This window comes from Sturnira hondurensis, unplaced genomic scaffold (genome assembly GCF_014824575.4).
Source record: "Sturnira hondurensis isolate 20B ecotype Veracruz unplaced genomic scaffold, ASM1482457v3 Scaffold0020903, whole genome shotgun sequence".
Lineage (NCBI taxonomy): Eukaryota > Metazoa > Chordata > Mammalia > Chiroptera > Phyllostomidae > Sturnira > Sturnira hondurensis.
The window spans coordinates 2,202,018-2,215,847 of record NW_028093534.1 but is presented as its reverse complement, the minus strand read 5'-3'; the positions used below and the strand labels follow the sequence as shown (position 1 = coordinate 2,215,847).

General features: G+C 59.6%; 1 protein-coding gene across 2 annotated transcripts in view; it reads right to left on the bottom strand.

The window, feature by feature from the left end:
• The window catches only part of NCKAP5L (NCK associated protein 5 like), a 32,771-nt gene continuing 18,941 nt past the window's right edge, over positions 1-13,830 (bottom strand). For both annotated transcript variants that reach the window (XM_037030948.1, XM_037030947.1), the window contains exons 2-13: positions 12,884-12,945; positions 11,680-11,808; positions 10,876-10,944; positions 10,721-10,759; positions 9,919-10,038; positions 6,958-7,071; positions 3,298-5,930; positions 2,347-2,509; positions 2,064-2,145; positions 1,456-1,764; positions 1,227-1,369; positions 1-867 (exon numbers count right to left, since the gene is read on the bottom strand). In XM_037030948.1, coding sequence (XP_036886843.1) covers positions 652-867; positions 1,227-1,369; positions 1,456-1,764; positions 2,064-2,145; positions 2,347-2,509; positions 3,298-5,930; positions 6,958-7,071; positions 9,919-10,038; positions 10,721-10,759; positions 10,876-10,944; positions 11,680-11,802 — 4,011 coding nt within the window. In that variant the 5' untranslated portion in view covers positions 11,803-11,808; positions 12,884-12,945 and the 3' untranslated portion in view covers positions 1-651. The remainder of the gene's footprint in view (positions 868-1,226; positions 1,370-1,455; positions 1,765-2,063; positions 2,146-2,346; positions 2,510-3,297; positions 5,931-6,957; positions 7,072-9,918; positions 10,039-10,720; positions 10,760-10,875; positions 10,945-11,679; positions 11,809-12,883; positions 12,946-13,830) is intronic.

The following is a 13,830-nucleotide window of genomic DNA, read 5'->3' as shown; positions in this document are numbered from 1 at the left end:
CACAGAGGGGCCTCTACGTTTTATTAGGGACACCGCAGAAGCAGAGGCTGGAAGCAGAGCAGCCGCATTTGTAACACAGATAAATTAACCGCAGTGCGGGATGGGGGTAGAAAGGAGTGGGCCAGACGCTTTAATATAAAAAAACAACAACGAAAAAGACAAACGAACCCCAAAGACATGGGGCAGGGAAGGGCAGCACCATCCAGACGGCAGGGAGGACCAGGGCAGATGAGAGAGAAGGCAACTTGACCCCTCACCCCTGAGCCCCGAGAGCTCGTGGCCTCCAGGCCAGCCCCGAGGGGGCCGGGGCAGGAAGCGGCCAGGTTGGGCGGAGATGGCACAGCTGGTGGGCAGGAAGCCCAGCACCACTAGTCGGCTCAGCCTGAAGTAGGAGCTGGGGCTGGGGCACAGAGGCCTGGAAACGCAGCCCCTCAGAGGAAGAGCCTTACTCTGGGCGAGAGGAGGGACCAAAGGCGGGGTCTCTCCCTGAGCTGAGCGTGGGCATATCCTCCACGGCAGCAGGGCAGTGGGGTGCGTCAGGGACCCCTTCACCTTCTCATCCGTCTGCCTCCTTGGTCCCTTGAGGGAGGAGCCTGTGGGCCCAAGCAGGCCGGGCAGTCTGCGGTCTGAGAGGGGCCGAGGCGCAGCTCCTCAGCCCTGACTCCCACAGGAGGACAGCGAGTCGTAGAGCGAGTCGCTGAGGGACTCTGAGGTCTCCAGCCCTGGAGGGCCCCCGCTGGCCGCTCGGCCTTCCTCACCCACGTCCGACGTGCTGGGAGTGCGGCTGCCCCCAAACGCGGGGCCCTGGGGTGTTGTAGGGGCTGGGTGGCTGTGTTCCAGGCTCCGCTTCTGGTCCACAGGCAGGGCCTGAGAAAGGAAGGAAGCTCAGGAGGAACCTCCTCTCACTTCCCAGCCAAACCTGGAAGGCCCGGGGCTATGCTCTGGGGCTGGGGGATCTGCAGGGAGGGCCCGCCGAGGTGGGCGTGCTCAGAGGAAGCAGGCTGGTGGCATGACGGAGCACAGTCCCACCAGGGTTCTGTGGAGGGAGAGAAATACTTCCCCCAAGAGGGGTGTAGGAAGGGGGTAGGTGGGCTGCCCAGAGGGGCATCCAAGGGGCTGTCCCCTCAATCCGCCGGGACAGGTCTGCATCTCACTGGAAAAACTGGCCTCCCGCTCTTTTCCCCCGACCCTCCAGCCCTAATCCCTTCCCCTTTGGTGATGCTTACCATGGGGGTCCTGGGCAGCCCCTCCAATTGTCGGGGTGGACACAGGAAAGGGTCAGTGGAGCCACCAGCTGCCCTGGCGTTGGGGAAGGTCCAGTTTTTGGCCAGCTGGACAGGAGGGGAAGGTCCTGGGTCTTCACAGGGATCTATGCAGTGACAGGAGAAGGCAGGTGGTGGTGGGTGGAGCCCCAGGGACAGCACTGCCGCCGCCCCCCCCAACCTGGACACTCACCATCAGGACAGGTCTGATGGCCCCGGTGGCCTGGAGCAGCAGTGAGCAGCGCGGGGAAGGCCGGCATGCTGGGGTGCCGCCCACTCACCAGCAGCTCCTCTATGCCCGGCACCTCCCGCTCCAGCGTGTGGGCGCGGCGCGGCACTTTGGTAAGGAGCGGTGGCCGAGCTGGGGGCCCCCCGGGTGGGGGCTCCAGCCGTGGTGGCTTGGTCTTGGGAGGATTCTTGCTGGGGGTACCACTGCTGCCATGGTCGGGGGGCGGAAAGGTCCCAATGCCACTGTCCAGGGTTCGAGTCAAGGAGCCACAGGCTGGGGAGGGGAGTGTAAGTCACCAACGTGAGGCTGCAGGTGGCTCATCCACTCTGACTTCTAGGTTCCTGCCCTGGCCCTGGCTCCAGCCCTGGTCCAGGCCCCTCCAGGCCTAACAGGCTTAGGGAAGGGGAGCAGGTACCCTGAGGGCAGGAAGGGATAGATTTCTGTGCAGCCCCAGTGCCCACCTAGTGATTGGCACCAAGATGGCCCTCGGGGCCTGGCACCTGCTGCAGTGACAGGAAGGAGTAAAGCAAGCAGCGGGTGAGGTCCCACCCTTGGCCCTGGACCCTGCTGACCTGTGAAGTGTGAGGTGGGCACTGGGTCAGCCAGGCTGTCTTCTGAGGGCATCTCTTCCCGCCTCCCTGGCTCGTTGCTTGGCTGTGGGAAACAGAAGACCTCTGAGCCCACCCCTCCCCAAACCGCACCTTTGGGACCCCTGGAGTAGGGATCTGAGAGTACCCAAAGGGTACTCACCCTCAGGAGGCCCTTCCTCCCCCTCCTCCCAATAGAAGGACATGCAGCAGCTTCCAGGCCTCGGGGAGGGGAGTCCTCCACCCAGCCCCTGCCCCAAGAACTTACCTTCCCAGACGGTTTTCCACAGCTCTGAAGAGGGCCCACCAGGCCATTTCTGGGCCCACAGACTGGCCAAGCATTCTTGGAGTCAGAGGACACTGGCTGGAAGCCACCATACTCAGGTTTGGGCTCCCTCCAGCTCTTGGGTGGCAGCTCCTTGCCATCCACCCTAGGGACAGCAGTGCAGAAGTGGTGTGGGCTAGTGAGGCACCCCACACCACCCCTGGGGAAGGGGACATATCCCTGGTGGCTGCCCCTAGCAATTCCTTCTGACATGAGAACAGGCAGAAACCCTAGGGAAAACCCCAGGGGAACAGCAGGGGCAGGGAAGATGGGGGAACTCTCCCAAAGCTATCCAGTCAAGCCTAGAGACCACTGGACAATGCTGACACGTAGACAGCAGGCCTGACCACGTCCTGGTCCACACATGCCCGGCTTGCCCCAGCTGCACCGGAGTGCATCTGCTGTCCAAATCACACCTTGCCTGGGGCCCAATTCCTATGGACATTCTACCTTGACCTGGCTCAGACACAGCAATCCCAGTTTGGGGTGGCCCCTTCTCTAAACCACAGCTCCCACTGCTGGGTCTGTCGTGGGTACCAAAGGGCAAGATGGGAAACCCCAGTATAAGACCTTCAGCAGGCGGCAGATAGGAATGGGCATTCCCTTGACCACTGGAGACGACCCAGCAAAGTGTGTTCTGTTCACTCCCCCCAAATGAGAAACTGGGTCTCAGCAAGTCTGATGCCAGAGAGGCGGGGAGCTGGGACACAAACCCTCCATCTTTCCTCTTGGTCAGACCACTAACCCCCAGGCACTTTGGTGGCCTCTGATGCCTTTTGACCTCTCTGAAGCCCAACCTCCCAAGCCAGGCAGTCCCAGCAGTCTCTGGTGTGCCCACGGAAGGACAAGTGCCTACGGTCACCAAGCACCTGCCAACTGGTCCCAGGCCCTCACCTGTTGAGCAGCTGCTGCATGAAGGTGTCTGTGCCCTGGTACATGCCAGCCAGCTGGCCTTGGACCTGCCCCAGCCCTGCACTGGGCCCTGGCGCTGGTCCACCGGGCCGTGGCCTGGCCCTGCTGCTCAAGTAGGCCTTCTCCTCCTCCAGCGCCCGGCGCAAGTCTTCTGCCTTAGCCATCAACTTGGAGATGTTGAGGCTTTCTGCCTCCAGCTTCCGGGATTCCACCTTGACCTCCTTCCGGAGTGGGGAGCTCCCGCTGGCCCCTTCCTTGCTCTTGGTGGCTTCTGTGCGGCGGTTCAGTGCGGGCAGCTTGCTCTTCTTAAGGCCAAACCAGCTGGCAATGCTGCTGGTGTTGCGGTGCTTGACCTCGGTGCCTGGTGCCCGCTCCTGGCCCTGGAGCCGCAGCACATTCTCCTCAATGCCCTTCATCACCTTCTCCTCAATGGCTGAGTGGGGGGCACGCCTCTCAGGGCCCTGGCTTGGGTCAGTGGGGCCAGGTGTGGAGGGTGTGGGCTGGGCCGTGGGGCTGCCGCTGTCTGTCCAAGGTGGGCCTCTCCCTTTGTCAGGCTTGGGGTGTTCCTTGGTGACTGGTGGGGCTATAGGTCGGGGCACTACCTTGGTAGGTGACTTGGAAGGTAGCTTTGTTGGGCTGCCGTGGGGGCTCTTATTGGGCTTGCCCTGGCTGGGGGCTGATGTTGGCACTTTGGCAGGGGTGCGGGGTACCTGGGGGCACAGGGCCCCTGCCAGCCGGCTCTTGGCCAGCTCCACTTTGGTGAGGCAGCTCCTTGGCGAGATAGGCTCCAGGTCCATCCGTGCCCCCATGGAGTGGGAGGAGTAGACGCGGGTCCCAGGGTCCCCCAGGAGCCCAGGTTCTTGCTGCTTCAGGCTGCTTGTGCCCAAGGCCACTGTCCCCTGCAGGGCCCCCTTGGCTTCTGGCTGCTCAGGGGGCCTGGGGGTGGGGGGTGCCACATCTCCAGTGCTCTCCCTTGACCTTCCTGTTCCCCGCACCTTCTCAGTGCCAGGCCTGGTTGGCACCCCATTCTTCTCTGGGCCCTGGGATCCCTCAGGGCCAGTCTTCAGTTTCCCCAGGGCTGCCAGTCTGTCCCGAAGAGGTGTGTGGCCAGAATCTCCAGGTCGCCGCGCCGCCCCCTGGCTGGGCTTCTTGGCTGAGCCACCTGGGGTCCTGCGCCCAGGATGGGGAGATTCCGAGCCTGCCTTGTCCACACTCTTCTCCTGGGGGCTCCCACAGGGGCAGGATTCTGGGAGGCAAGGGTTAGGGGGGGCTCCAGGGCTTCTCAGGACCTCGGGGGCCCGCTGCACCTCCAGAGTTAGTTGTGGGTAGGTGGACACCTGCAATGGGGATGGAGGTGGCTCTGGGGATGGCCCTCTGAAGGTGCCCCGGGAAAGGTCCAGGATATTCTCGTAGCAGGGAGACACCACAGATCCAGGGGACAGCGTGGTGGACAAGGTTGGCTGGGGAGGTCGGAGCTGGGCAGAGTCCAGGGCCGCGGAGCAGGGTGGAGGGCTTGTGGGCAGGCCCTGTGCCGCTTCTGGGGACAGCTCTCCTCCACCCAAGCCCTTTCGGGCCAGCAGTGGAGAGGGGCTGCCATCTGAGCCACTGTTCCGGCAGGGGATTCGGGAGTTCCGGGGGAATTGAGGGCTGAGCTGAGGACCTCCTGGGCTGGGGATCTTCTCTGAGGCTGGAGGCAGCTTTAAGAACTTGAGACCTCTGGCTGGAGAGGGCAGAAGGGGTCCCTGGGTTTCCCCAGGAGAAGGGGGGCCAATTTGGAGCTTGCTTTTCACCTGAGATGAGGAGTGAGGGTGACCAGGTCGTGAGCCCAGGGGGGTGTCCCCTGCATCAATGAACATGCTGAGGAAGGGGAGGGGCTCCTGGCCCTCTGAGGTAGCACCAAAGCCTGGCCTGTGAGCCTCTGGGATACCCCCACCCCAAGCTGACTTGGGGAGGCCTTTGAACTTGGACAGCTGTGGAGGCCCCTGGTCTGGGGAGGATGGCTGCCTGGGCCCGGGGTGGTCTCCATTGAATGGGCCTGCAGCCCCGGCCAGGAAGGCCTGTAGGTAAGACTCTGTGTCCTCAAGGAGCTGACCCAGGTTCAACCGTTTGTGGGCCAGGGCCCCGAGCAGGGTGTCGGGGCTGGGTGCCTCACTGGGCTCACCCGCCTCATCAGAAGAAGAGGACGAGCTGCTGCCTGGAGCACAGGGTGGGCCGGAGGTAGCACCTTGGGCCTGGGGGGATCCTCTACTGGGGACCCAGGGCCGCCCAGCACCCTCTTCCTCCCCAGGGTTCCCCAAGAGGCGCTCCCAGTGGAGCAGGCCTCCTAGGCTCCCAGGGCCGACTAGCAGGTAGGGGGCCCAGGGGGAGGGTTCAGGTTGGGGTGGGCCACAGAGCTCGCCATTGACGGGCTCTGGAGAGCCAGGACCCTCGCTTGGAGGCCGCCAGGGGGTGGCAGGTGAGCAGAGAAGCAAGGGGTCAGTCTCCTCCAGGGCTCTCAGCACCTCCAGGATCTGGGCTTTCTTTTGAAGGAATGGGGATAAGGCATCCAGCGCTGGGGGTGGGGTGGCTGGGGGTCCTGGGCCTCCTCCTGGCCGTAGCTGCTGCTCCCAGCACACCTTGGGGGAGAAGCGGCATGAGGAGACCACACGCAGACCCAGGACCTAAGCTGCACATGCCCGAGTATGTCAGGAACGCAGCTGGCCCGGTTCTTCTGCAGCCCCACAGGGAATTTGACAGCTCCCGGGATATGATAGCTCATCTTCCTAAGGGTCACCGAGCCCTGGTTAGTCCCACTGCTTTTCCCAGCATGACTAGGGTTGGGCGGGCACCCCACCTCCCTTCCTGGTTATCTCACCCCGCTTCCCCGTCACTTCCTCCTGCTGTCTGGGTTGGCAGTGCCGACCACCTACAACCCTGACGGCTGTGCTTGCCCCAGGGAAGGGAGGCCCGTTCACTTTTCAGGCTCCAGAAAGAGCGGAGACTCAAGAAGGGGCTGTGATGTGGCCAAGTCCTAAGTCAGTCACTGCAGGCAAGCCCAGGCCTTGTCAGGTCAGACTGCAGCCTGCTGGCCTGGTCCCCACGGAGAAGGGGATCGGGAGTGACTCCACTGCAAGCCCCTCCCGGCCTTTGCCCGACCCCTTAACGGACCCAATCCGGGTAACACAGTGGTTAACTCCATGGGCTCTGGAGTCAGACTGTGTAGGTTCAAGTACCAGATCTACTACAGAACTGGTTATATGGCCTTTGGCAAGTTACCGAATCTCTAAGCTTCATCGTATCATCTGTAAAGTGGATGGTGATTATGTTTAACCTCATAACATGAGACAGATGAGATCCAGGTGTTCAGCACAGTGCCCAGCACAGCGGGAGCTGCGGCCCTTACTGCAGTCTTAACACGTTTGCTTGCAGGGCCGGTGGCTGGGGGTGGGATCTGTTTCTTCTTGGTATAAGGTGATAGCCGAGGGCTCACACCCAGCCTGGACAAGAATCTGCACGGGACGCAGGCCCCCCCCCCCCCCCCCNCAAGAATCTGCACGGGACGCAGGCCCCCCCCCCCCCCAGGACTCACTGGAAACAGCAGTGGAGGTAACTGACAAGCCCACAGCCAGTGGAGCCACGGACCGCGACGCCCAGCCCTCCTACCTCTCTCTGTCCAGCACAGCGCCCCAGAGGCAGCAAGGTGGCCGGTCCTTCCGCAGAGCTCAGAGACGGGGAAGCTGGTGGCTCGGATGGTGGCTGGAGTGGGGTAAGCGGGATCTGCGGGGGCGGGGGGGGGGTGCAGAGTTAGCACGGGTGCTCCATCCCAGGTCCCTACTTCCTCCCTCATGAACTAGGTTTTCCCATCCAGGGCAGGGGCACCTCCTGGCCCGAGGAATGCTTTCCCCACTGCCCACCACCTGGTCAGAGGAGCCTCAGGAGAGCCAGGCACAGGCAGACTGAGGAAGTGCACCCCCAGGCGGCAGAAAGGGGACACTGGTCCGGGAGCTCTGGAGAAAGCAGTGGCCCTGGGCCCGGGGGTGGTGACAGCCCCAGGACCATTGCTTTTCTTTGGACCCTCCTCCCCGATTACAGGGAGGGTGAGCGGAGCGGCCCCTTCCTGGTCCGACTACTTGGGACCCTGGCACTGCGGGCTGAGACTAAGGGAACAGGCGCTTGTTTCTGGGTCCCAGAAAAGAGACGGTGGTGGAAGTCATCACTTCTGTGTCTCCCAACTGCTCTCTTGCGGAACTTGTGCTCTGAGTGTTGCAGAAGTACTGTTCAATCATAAGTCACTTCTCTCTGTCCCCGAAAATGTCACTTCCTTTGCTGAGGCATCTCAACTAGATACCAGTCAGCTTGAACTCTTCCTGTCTCTCACCCTGAATAGGGGCACGAGTCCCAGCCTGCGGTGTCTCTCTGCCTCCCCTCTGGCCCCTGCAGCCCCGATCCTCACACCTCTGGCTGGACGTTGCTCAGCATTTCTGTGTCTCCGACCTGGGTGGCCTTTCAATCTTTCAATCTCATGTACAAGACAGCCTAAAGCATCTTTTCCTTCTTTTTCTAAAGCATCTTTGTGCTCCAAGCCTCCTGCGCCTGCCCACTGAAGCCAAGTCTGAACTCCTCTGCGGCGTTCCAGGCCCGGCCCGCCTGCTCTCCTATGGGGTCTCCAGCTTTGTCTTGCTCAAAGCTCCTTCACACACCCTTTGCTCCGGATCTGCTGAACAGCCTGCTACTCCCTAGACTTCCCTGCTCTGTTCCTTCCACAGGGAATCCTTTCTCTCTAACCCCTACTCCACTCTTTTTAAATCGCCCATCCCTGAAGGTCCAGGTTCAAGGTCACCTGATGAAGGGAGCCCTCCCCAGCCTGTCTCTGATGGTCTTTCTCCCCTCTGGCTCTCAGACAGCAATGCTCTGTGCTCCTGTTGACTGCAGACCTGCCTCAGCTTCCATGGTCCCAGCCTTCGGCATTCCGTTCGCCTACACAGGCCACAGCCCTGTCCGGTTCCGTATGTGTTGGCAAAAGCACCACTAAGTAAGAGTTCACTTAGCATTTTATCAATGGAGCTATCGTTCTAGCAAAGCACAGCTTGGGAATAACATTAATGATGATAAATAGCTGCCGAATATTGACCATCTACTATGGGCCAAGCTCCACATATTATCTCATTTAATCCTCACGACAACCTGCAATAATAGGCATTCTTATCCCCATCTATAAGGAAAAAACATGGTTTGTAAGATTATATAATTTGCCCAAGGTCACAGCTAAGCATTAGCTAAGTTAGAGATGTAACACAAGTTTATCTGAGGCAAAGGTTCATGTTTTTTCCATTACATCATGTTACCTCTGGGGAAGATAAATCTATTGCCCCAAACTCCAAAATCCATTTAAAAAACCCAAATTCAAGTCCCAGAATTCATTTCAGTGAAAAAGAAATGATTTAAGAGCAATCTACACGTCTTTTGTCACCAGTTACTGAGAAGGGCATGGACGGGGTGAGATCAGCTGGTCTAGGAGAGCCCTGTTGCAGGACGAGACCCGGGGCCGGGGGCTGCACAGGCCCTGCTGCTGAGTCCCTCAGCTTGGCACAGCCTGGCACACAGGGGCTCCAGAAAGGCCACAGTGATGGCAGACTTCCTGTGCCAAGGGTCAGGCTTCCCAGGGAACTGAGGGCTTCCTGCTCAGGGTCTAGGAGCCAAGAGCTGCCTGGTTTGTATCAGACAGACAGACACGCACACAGAGTACTTCTTTTCTTATCAAGGTCAGAGGTGGGATGGGGGTGCACTGGCTGACTTCAGAACCTGCTGTTCACCTCAGGTACCTGGAGCTGCTCCTGATCCCCCCACCCTGTGTCTCACCCCATCCTTGAAGCTTCCTGACAGAGTGACCCCACATGACACCTTAAATGAGCCCACAATTCACTTCCAGTAGGCCGCTGCTTCTCCCAGGTGAGGCAGGTATCAGGCAGGACTTGAAGCAGGCACCGGGGGTCTGCGGCCACGCCTGAGTCAGTGGGCGAGTGTACGGGGTGAGAAAAAACTAGGTTTACAGTTGTTTGTGTGAGAAAAGTGTCATTATTAATCAATAACAGTCCAAGAATAAACTGTGTTTTGTATACTCAGAACGTTAAACCTACTCTCACCCCACCCTGTACACAATGTGTGAACACGCAGAGCTACCCGGTCACGTGCCTTCCCTGACCTCTCTGTGACACCGAGCCCTGGGTGCCTTCCACCCAGTCCCACCCTTGCCCCTGGCCAAGAAGAGGCAATGCAGAGGCCAAGGGGGCCCCCTGAGAGTGTGAAATAATTACAGCATTTTCAGTCTCCACCCTTCTCCCCACACAGGGTAAGAGCGAGCAAGGACCTTCTCTGTCAACAAGAAGGGATCCCCTCCAGTTGGGATGTGAGCACCTGCAAGGTGGGGACAGCCCAGCTGGAGGGGACCCAGGGGTTTCCCCCCACCTAAGGCTCAGATCTCCCAGGCTAGGCAGGCCTTCCCTGGGAGGGGAGTGGCTGACAGCCAGTTCTGTAGGTGTCTGGGGAGAAAGGGGGTGGTAATAATGCTGGGCCTAGGGGCGCAAAAACTTCGGTATGAGGAGAGGGAGAGTGGCTCCTGCCCACCTGCGGGAGGGAGCCTGTCGTGAGCTGGAGTTTCTGCTGAAACAGGGTGCTCAGCATCTGGTTCTGCCGTTCCAGGTCGAACACCCGCTTCTTCAGCTTGATGCACTCCTCCCGAAGGTCCTGCCACGCCAGGAGGTTCGGGAAAAGCAGACAAGGCAGGAGGGTGGAGCGGTATGAGCACAGCCCCCTTAACCAGAGCAGCGGGCACTCCTCCCGGGCAAGCCCTCCCCTGCCACCTCCCGGGAGGGAGCTGAGCCGGCCGAAGTCTGTAGCTCTCCAATCTCCAGGGGATGGTAAATTCTCTCAAGGTAACCACCCCTGGTGGGAAGTAAATCCCACTGGCACCTTGCCCAATTCTTGGAGCTGACCTCCTGCCTCTTAGAAACCACACATCAGAGAAGGGTACGTACAAGGCAGGGGAAGACCCAGGGGTCAGAGTGGACCGTAGGTCAGAGGTTACCCACGGTACTTGAGTAAATATTTCCATGCCACCTTGTGCTCACAACATCAACACTTGCTTTCAGCACCATTACAACCTGGAGAGACCACCTGGAGCCAGGGTAAGGGAAGGGTTCCGCTCAAATCAGAGGCACCCTAACTCAGGGATCGGGCCTCACCTAGCTCACCTCTGCCTCCAGGTGAAGAGAGGCAGGGCGTGGGGAGTGTCCTTGGGTCAGCAGCCCTTATCCAATGCTTAGCTGAGCAGGCTCAGGGGTCCCTGGGGGGGCCTCCCCTGTGGTAGCCAGGGCCTCTCCCAGGGAGGCTGGGCTTGGGGGTGAAAATGTTTCCCGTGGCCACTTACCTTCTGGTTCAGCAGTGCCTGTACCACATGGTTGGCAACCTGCGGACAGAAAGGCCCAAGGCAGAGCCGTCAGCTGACGCAGCCTCGGTGTGGAGGAGGCAAACTGTGCTTCCCTAACCCTCCTCGGCACCAGCCCCACTGCAGACCCTGCAGACCTCGTCCAGGCAGCGCTCATAGGTCTCCCGCTGGTTTTCATTGGCCTGGGCCAGTGCCGAGTTCTCTGCCTGCAAGATGGAGGGAGAGGGCAGAAGGAGGCTGTGGGATCGTTCTTCCGTCCCGGAAAACTCCTTTGTGGGGGAGGGAGGCAAGGAGACTACTAAGTACACCCCCGCCCAGCTCTTGGTTCTGGCTGGATTCTGCCATGGGAGGCTTAGAGCCAAGAGCATTAAGAAGGCAGAGCTGAGATGCCTGGTTTTATGTGAACCTCAACTTCAGTCAGGGAGGCTGGAGTGGCTAGGGAGACATGGCGGCAAGAAAACCCAAGGTGGGAGGTGCCAAGAGTGACCCTTATCTCCCTGAGGAGAGGTCAGAGGAGGCTGGTGGGAGGAGGGCAAGATCTTAAGAATGTGAAGAAGGGCCTTACTTTAAGGATCTATGTCCTTGTCCCTCAACTCCCGAATGCCAGGTCACCTAAACTCTTCTTCCTATGGCCTCTGTGACCACCCCTTTCCTAGAGCCAGCAGAGGCATGACAGTGGGGGAGAAGAGGGGTAGAGAAGGGAGACCCTTAGGGGGTCAGGACAGCCCTGCCCCGTGCATGCCTCTTGTCCCTGCTGGCACCTAGCCCAGGGAGCTAACAGCATGGAGGGGGCTTTTCAGAGGAGCTCTGCTAAGAGGTGTTCGTCTCTGCTCCAGCTTGGCAAAGGGGACTGAGAGGAAGGTGCAGTGCACCTGAAACACCCCCAGCAAGTGCAGAGGAAAGAGCAGGCCTGAGCCCCCCCCCCCCATCCCGAGTCCTACCTCCAGCTCCCGCAACCGGTGCAGGAGCTCCTGGCAGGCGCCCGGCTCCATGCTGCCGCTGGCACTCTCTCCTGACCTTGGGTCTTCTGGACTCCCAGCTGGGGGGTCCATGGCCTCCGACATCAGGCCCTGGGGACAAGTGAGAGAAGGCCAGGTGGGCTACTCCAGGGCCCAGGGAGGAGGTGAGTGGGGGAGGAGGACAGAGATGAGACTTCTCATCTCTGAGAAGACTTCTCAGTATTCCCAGAGGTTAGCTCAGTGTGACCAATGTGCCGTGGACATTGTAACAGCTCAGGGTCTGGCTAAGTCTCTCCTAGTCATGGGACAAAGACATTCTTTTCGTCTTAAGAACAAAAACCATTGTTTTATAAACCCCTATAATTGTACTTGCCCTGCCACAGGTCACAGAGACACTGGCTGGGAGCTGAGAAACCTGAATTCTCCTTTGAGACCGGCACCCAGTGGCACACTGTACCCTCCTGGGGACATTGGGAGGTGGCTTGTGAGCCTCCAGAACTCCCTGCCCCCATGAGGCCCAGCGGACCAGCCTCCGGGGGCTCTCGGGTCCTCTGGGGGCATCTTGACCCTTCACCCCCTTTGCCACTTGACCAGCTCCTCCTCATTCCTCGGGGCCCCCAATCCAAGTCCAAGTCCAGTCAGGCTCCCTACCTCTGCCCCAGACTGTCGATGTCATGGGGGCAGGGACACGAAGTCACTTCACTGCCCAGGCTGACACTTTCTGGTGTGACGCCTGGTGTGTCTGTCACTGACTGAACACAACTCAGCCAGGTGTCTGCCCTGAGCTGTGGGTGGGACCCCCCGCCCCACCATACTGTTGCCGAGGTTACTGGCTGTCCTGACTAGGCCTCATCTTCCATTAGAGCTTCAATTTCTCTGCCAGAGGAATTGTGCTCAGGAAAGTGCTCATTTCCTTCTTCTGCAAATTACTGTGGAAATTTCCCGTAGACGGGAAACCCTTCCTAATGTAGAAGGGTGGAGGCCCTGATCCACAGCCGACTGACTCGCCTCCCTGCCCCAATCGAAGCTCCCACAAAAGGAGTTTAGCATTTTGGGACCAAGGAAGAGAGGCCCTCGGCAGCTCGTCACAGGCATCTGAATGCTCTCTCCTCCGCCCTCCCCGGTGGGGCATAGGGGCGCCTCTCCCACCCCCAGCCTCCCTCCTCCAGTCACCAGAGCCCCTCACCTGTGTCTGCCCCCTCAGCCAGGCGGGCACACTCACTCTAACAGCCAGAATGGTCACCTTGCCTGTGGAGGAACGGAGGGAGGTGTCAGCTGCGCATTCCACAAGCCTGGATTGAGCTTTTGCTGTGTGTTAGCCGCTGGGCCACTGGGATGAACAAGCCAGCGAGAGCCCTGCCTTTATGAAACTTCCATTCTACTGGGGCAGGAGGGGGGCACACAATACACAGATAAACCAAGGAACATATGTGGGGTCCTGCAAAGGCACTGGGAGGTGACAGTTCAGCAGAGACCTGAATGAAGTCCAGATGAAATCCCAGGATGGAAAAAGCATTCTGGGTAGAGGAAGAGCCAGCGCAGAGGTCCCAGCACTGGGCCAGGGATCACTCAGACACCCGGTGGAAAAGAGCAGCAGTACGTGGTGCCTGGCAGCCCCTCCGCAACCCAAGTCTTCTTCAAGCCTCACTACCAACAAAGGGAGTGAGACGCTACTATGGACACCTGTGTCTGAGATGAGGAAACCAAGGAACAGAGGGCTACGCTCGCATTCCCCAAGTGTTCCCGAGCCTCGGTACTTTCTCATGCACCATCCCATTCGAGTCTCCCACCTACCCTGTCAGGGGAGCACCAGCCTGGGGAGGAAGCAGGCTCCAGAGGCAGAAGACGGGGCCCAACCCCATGGCCGGTCCACAGAGCACACTGCACTGGCCTGGACCTCGCCTGCCCTGACGTGGCTGCTCTGGACACAGGTTGTACCGGAAGCTCCTTATATTCAGGGAGCTCTGTGCAGCCCCAGGGCTCCCAGAACATCTCAGTTAAACAGATCTGGGTTAGAATCCTGACTCTACAAGATGTGTTTCCTCACCTATATAATGGGGATAAAAATACTATGCAGAGCCCTTGCCAGTGGCTCAGCATCGTCCCATACACCGAAAGGTTTCGAGTTCAATC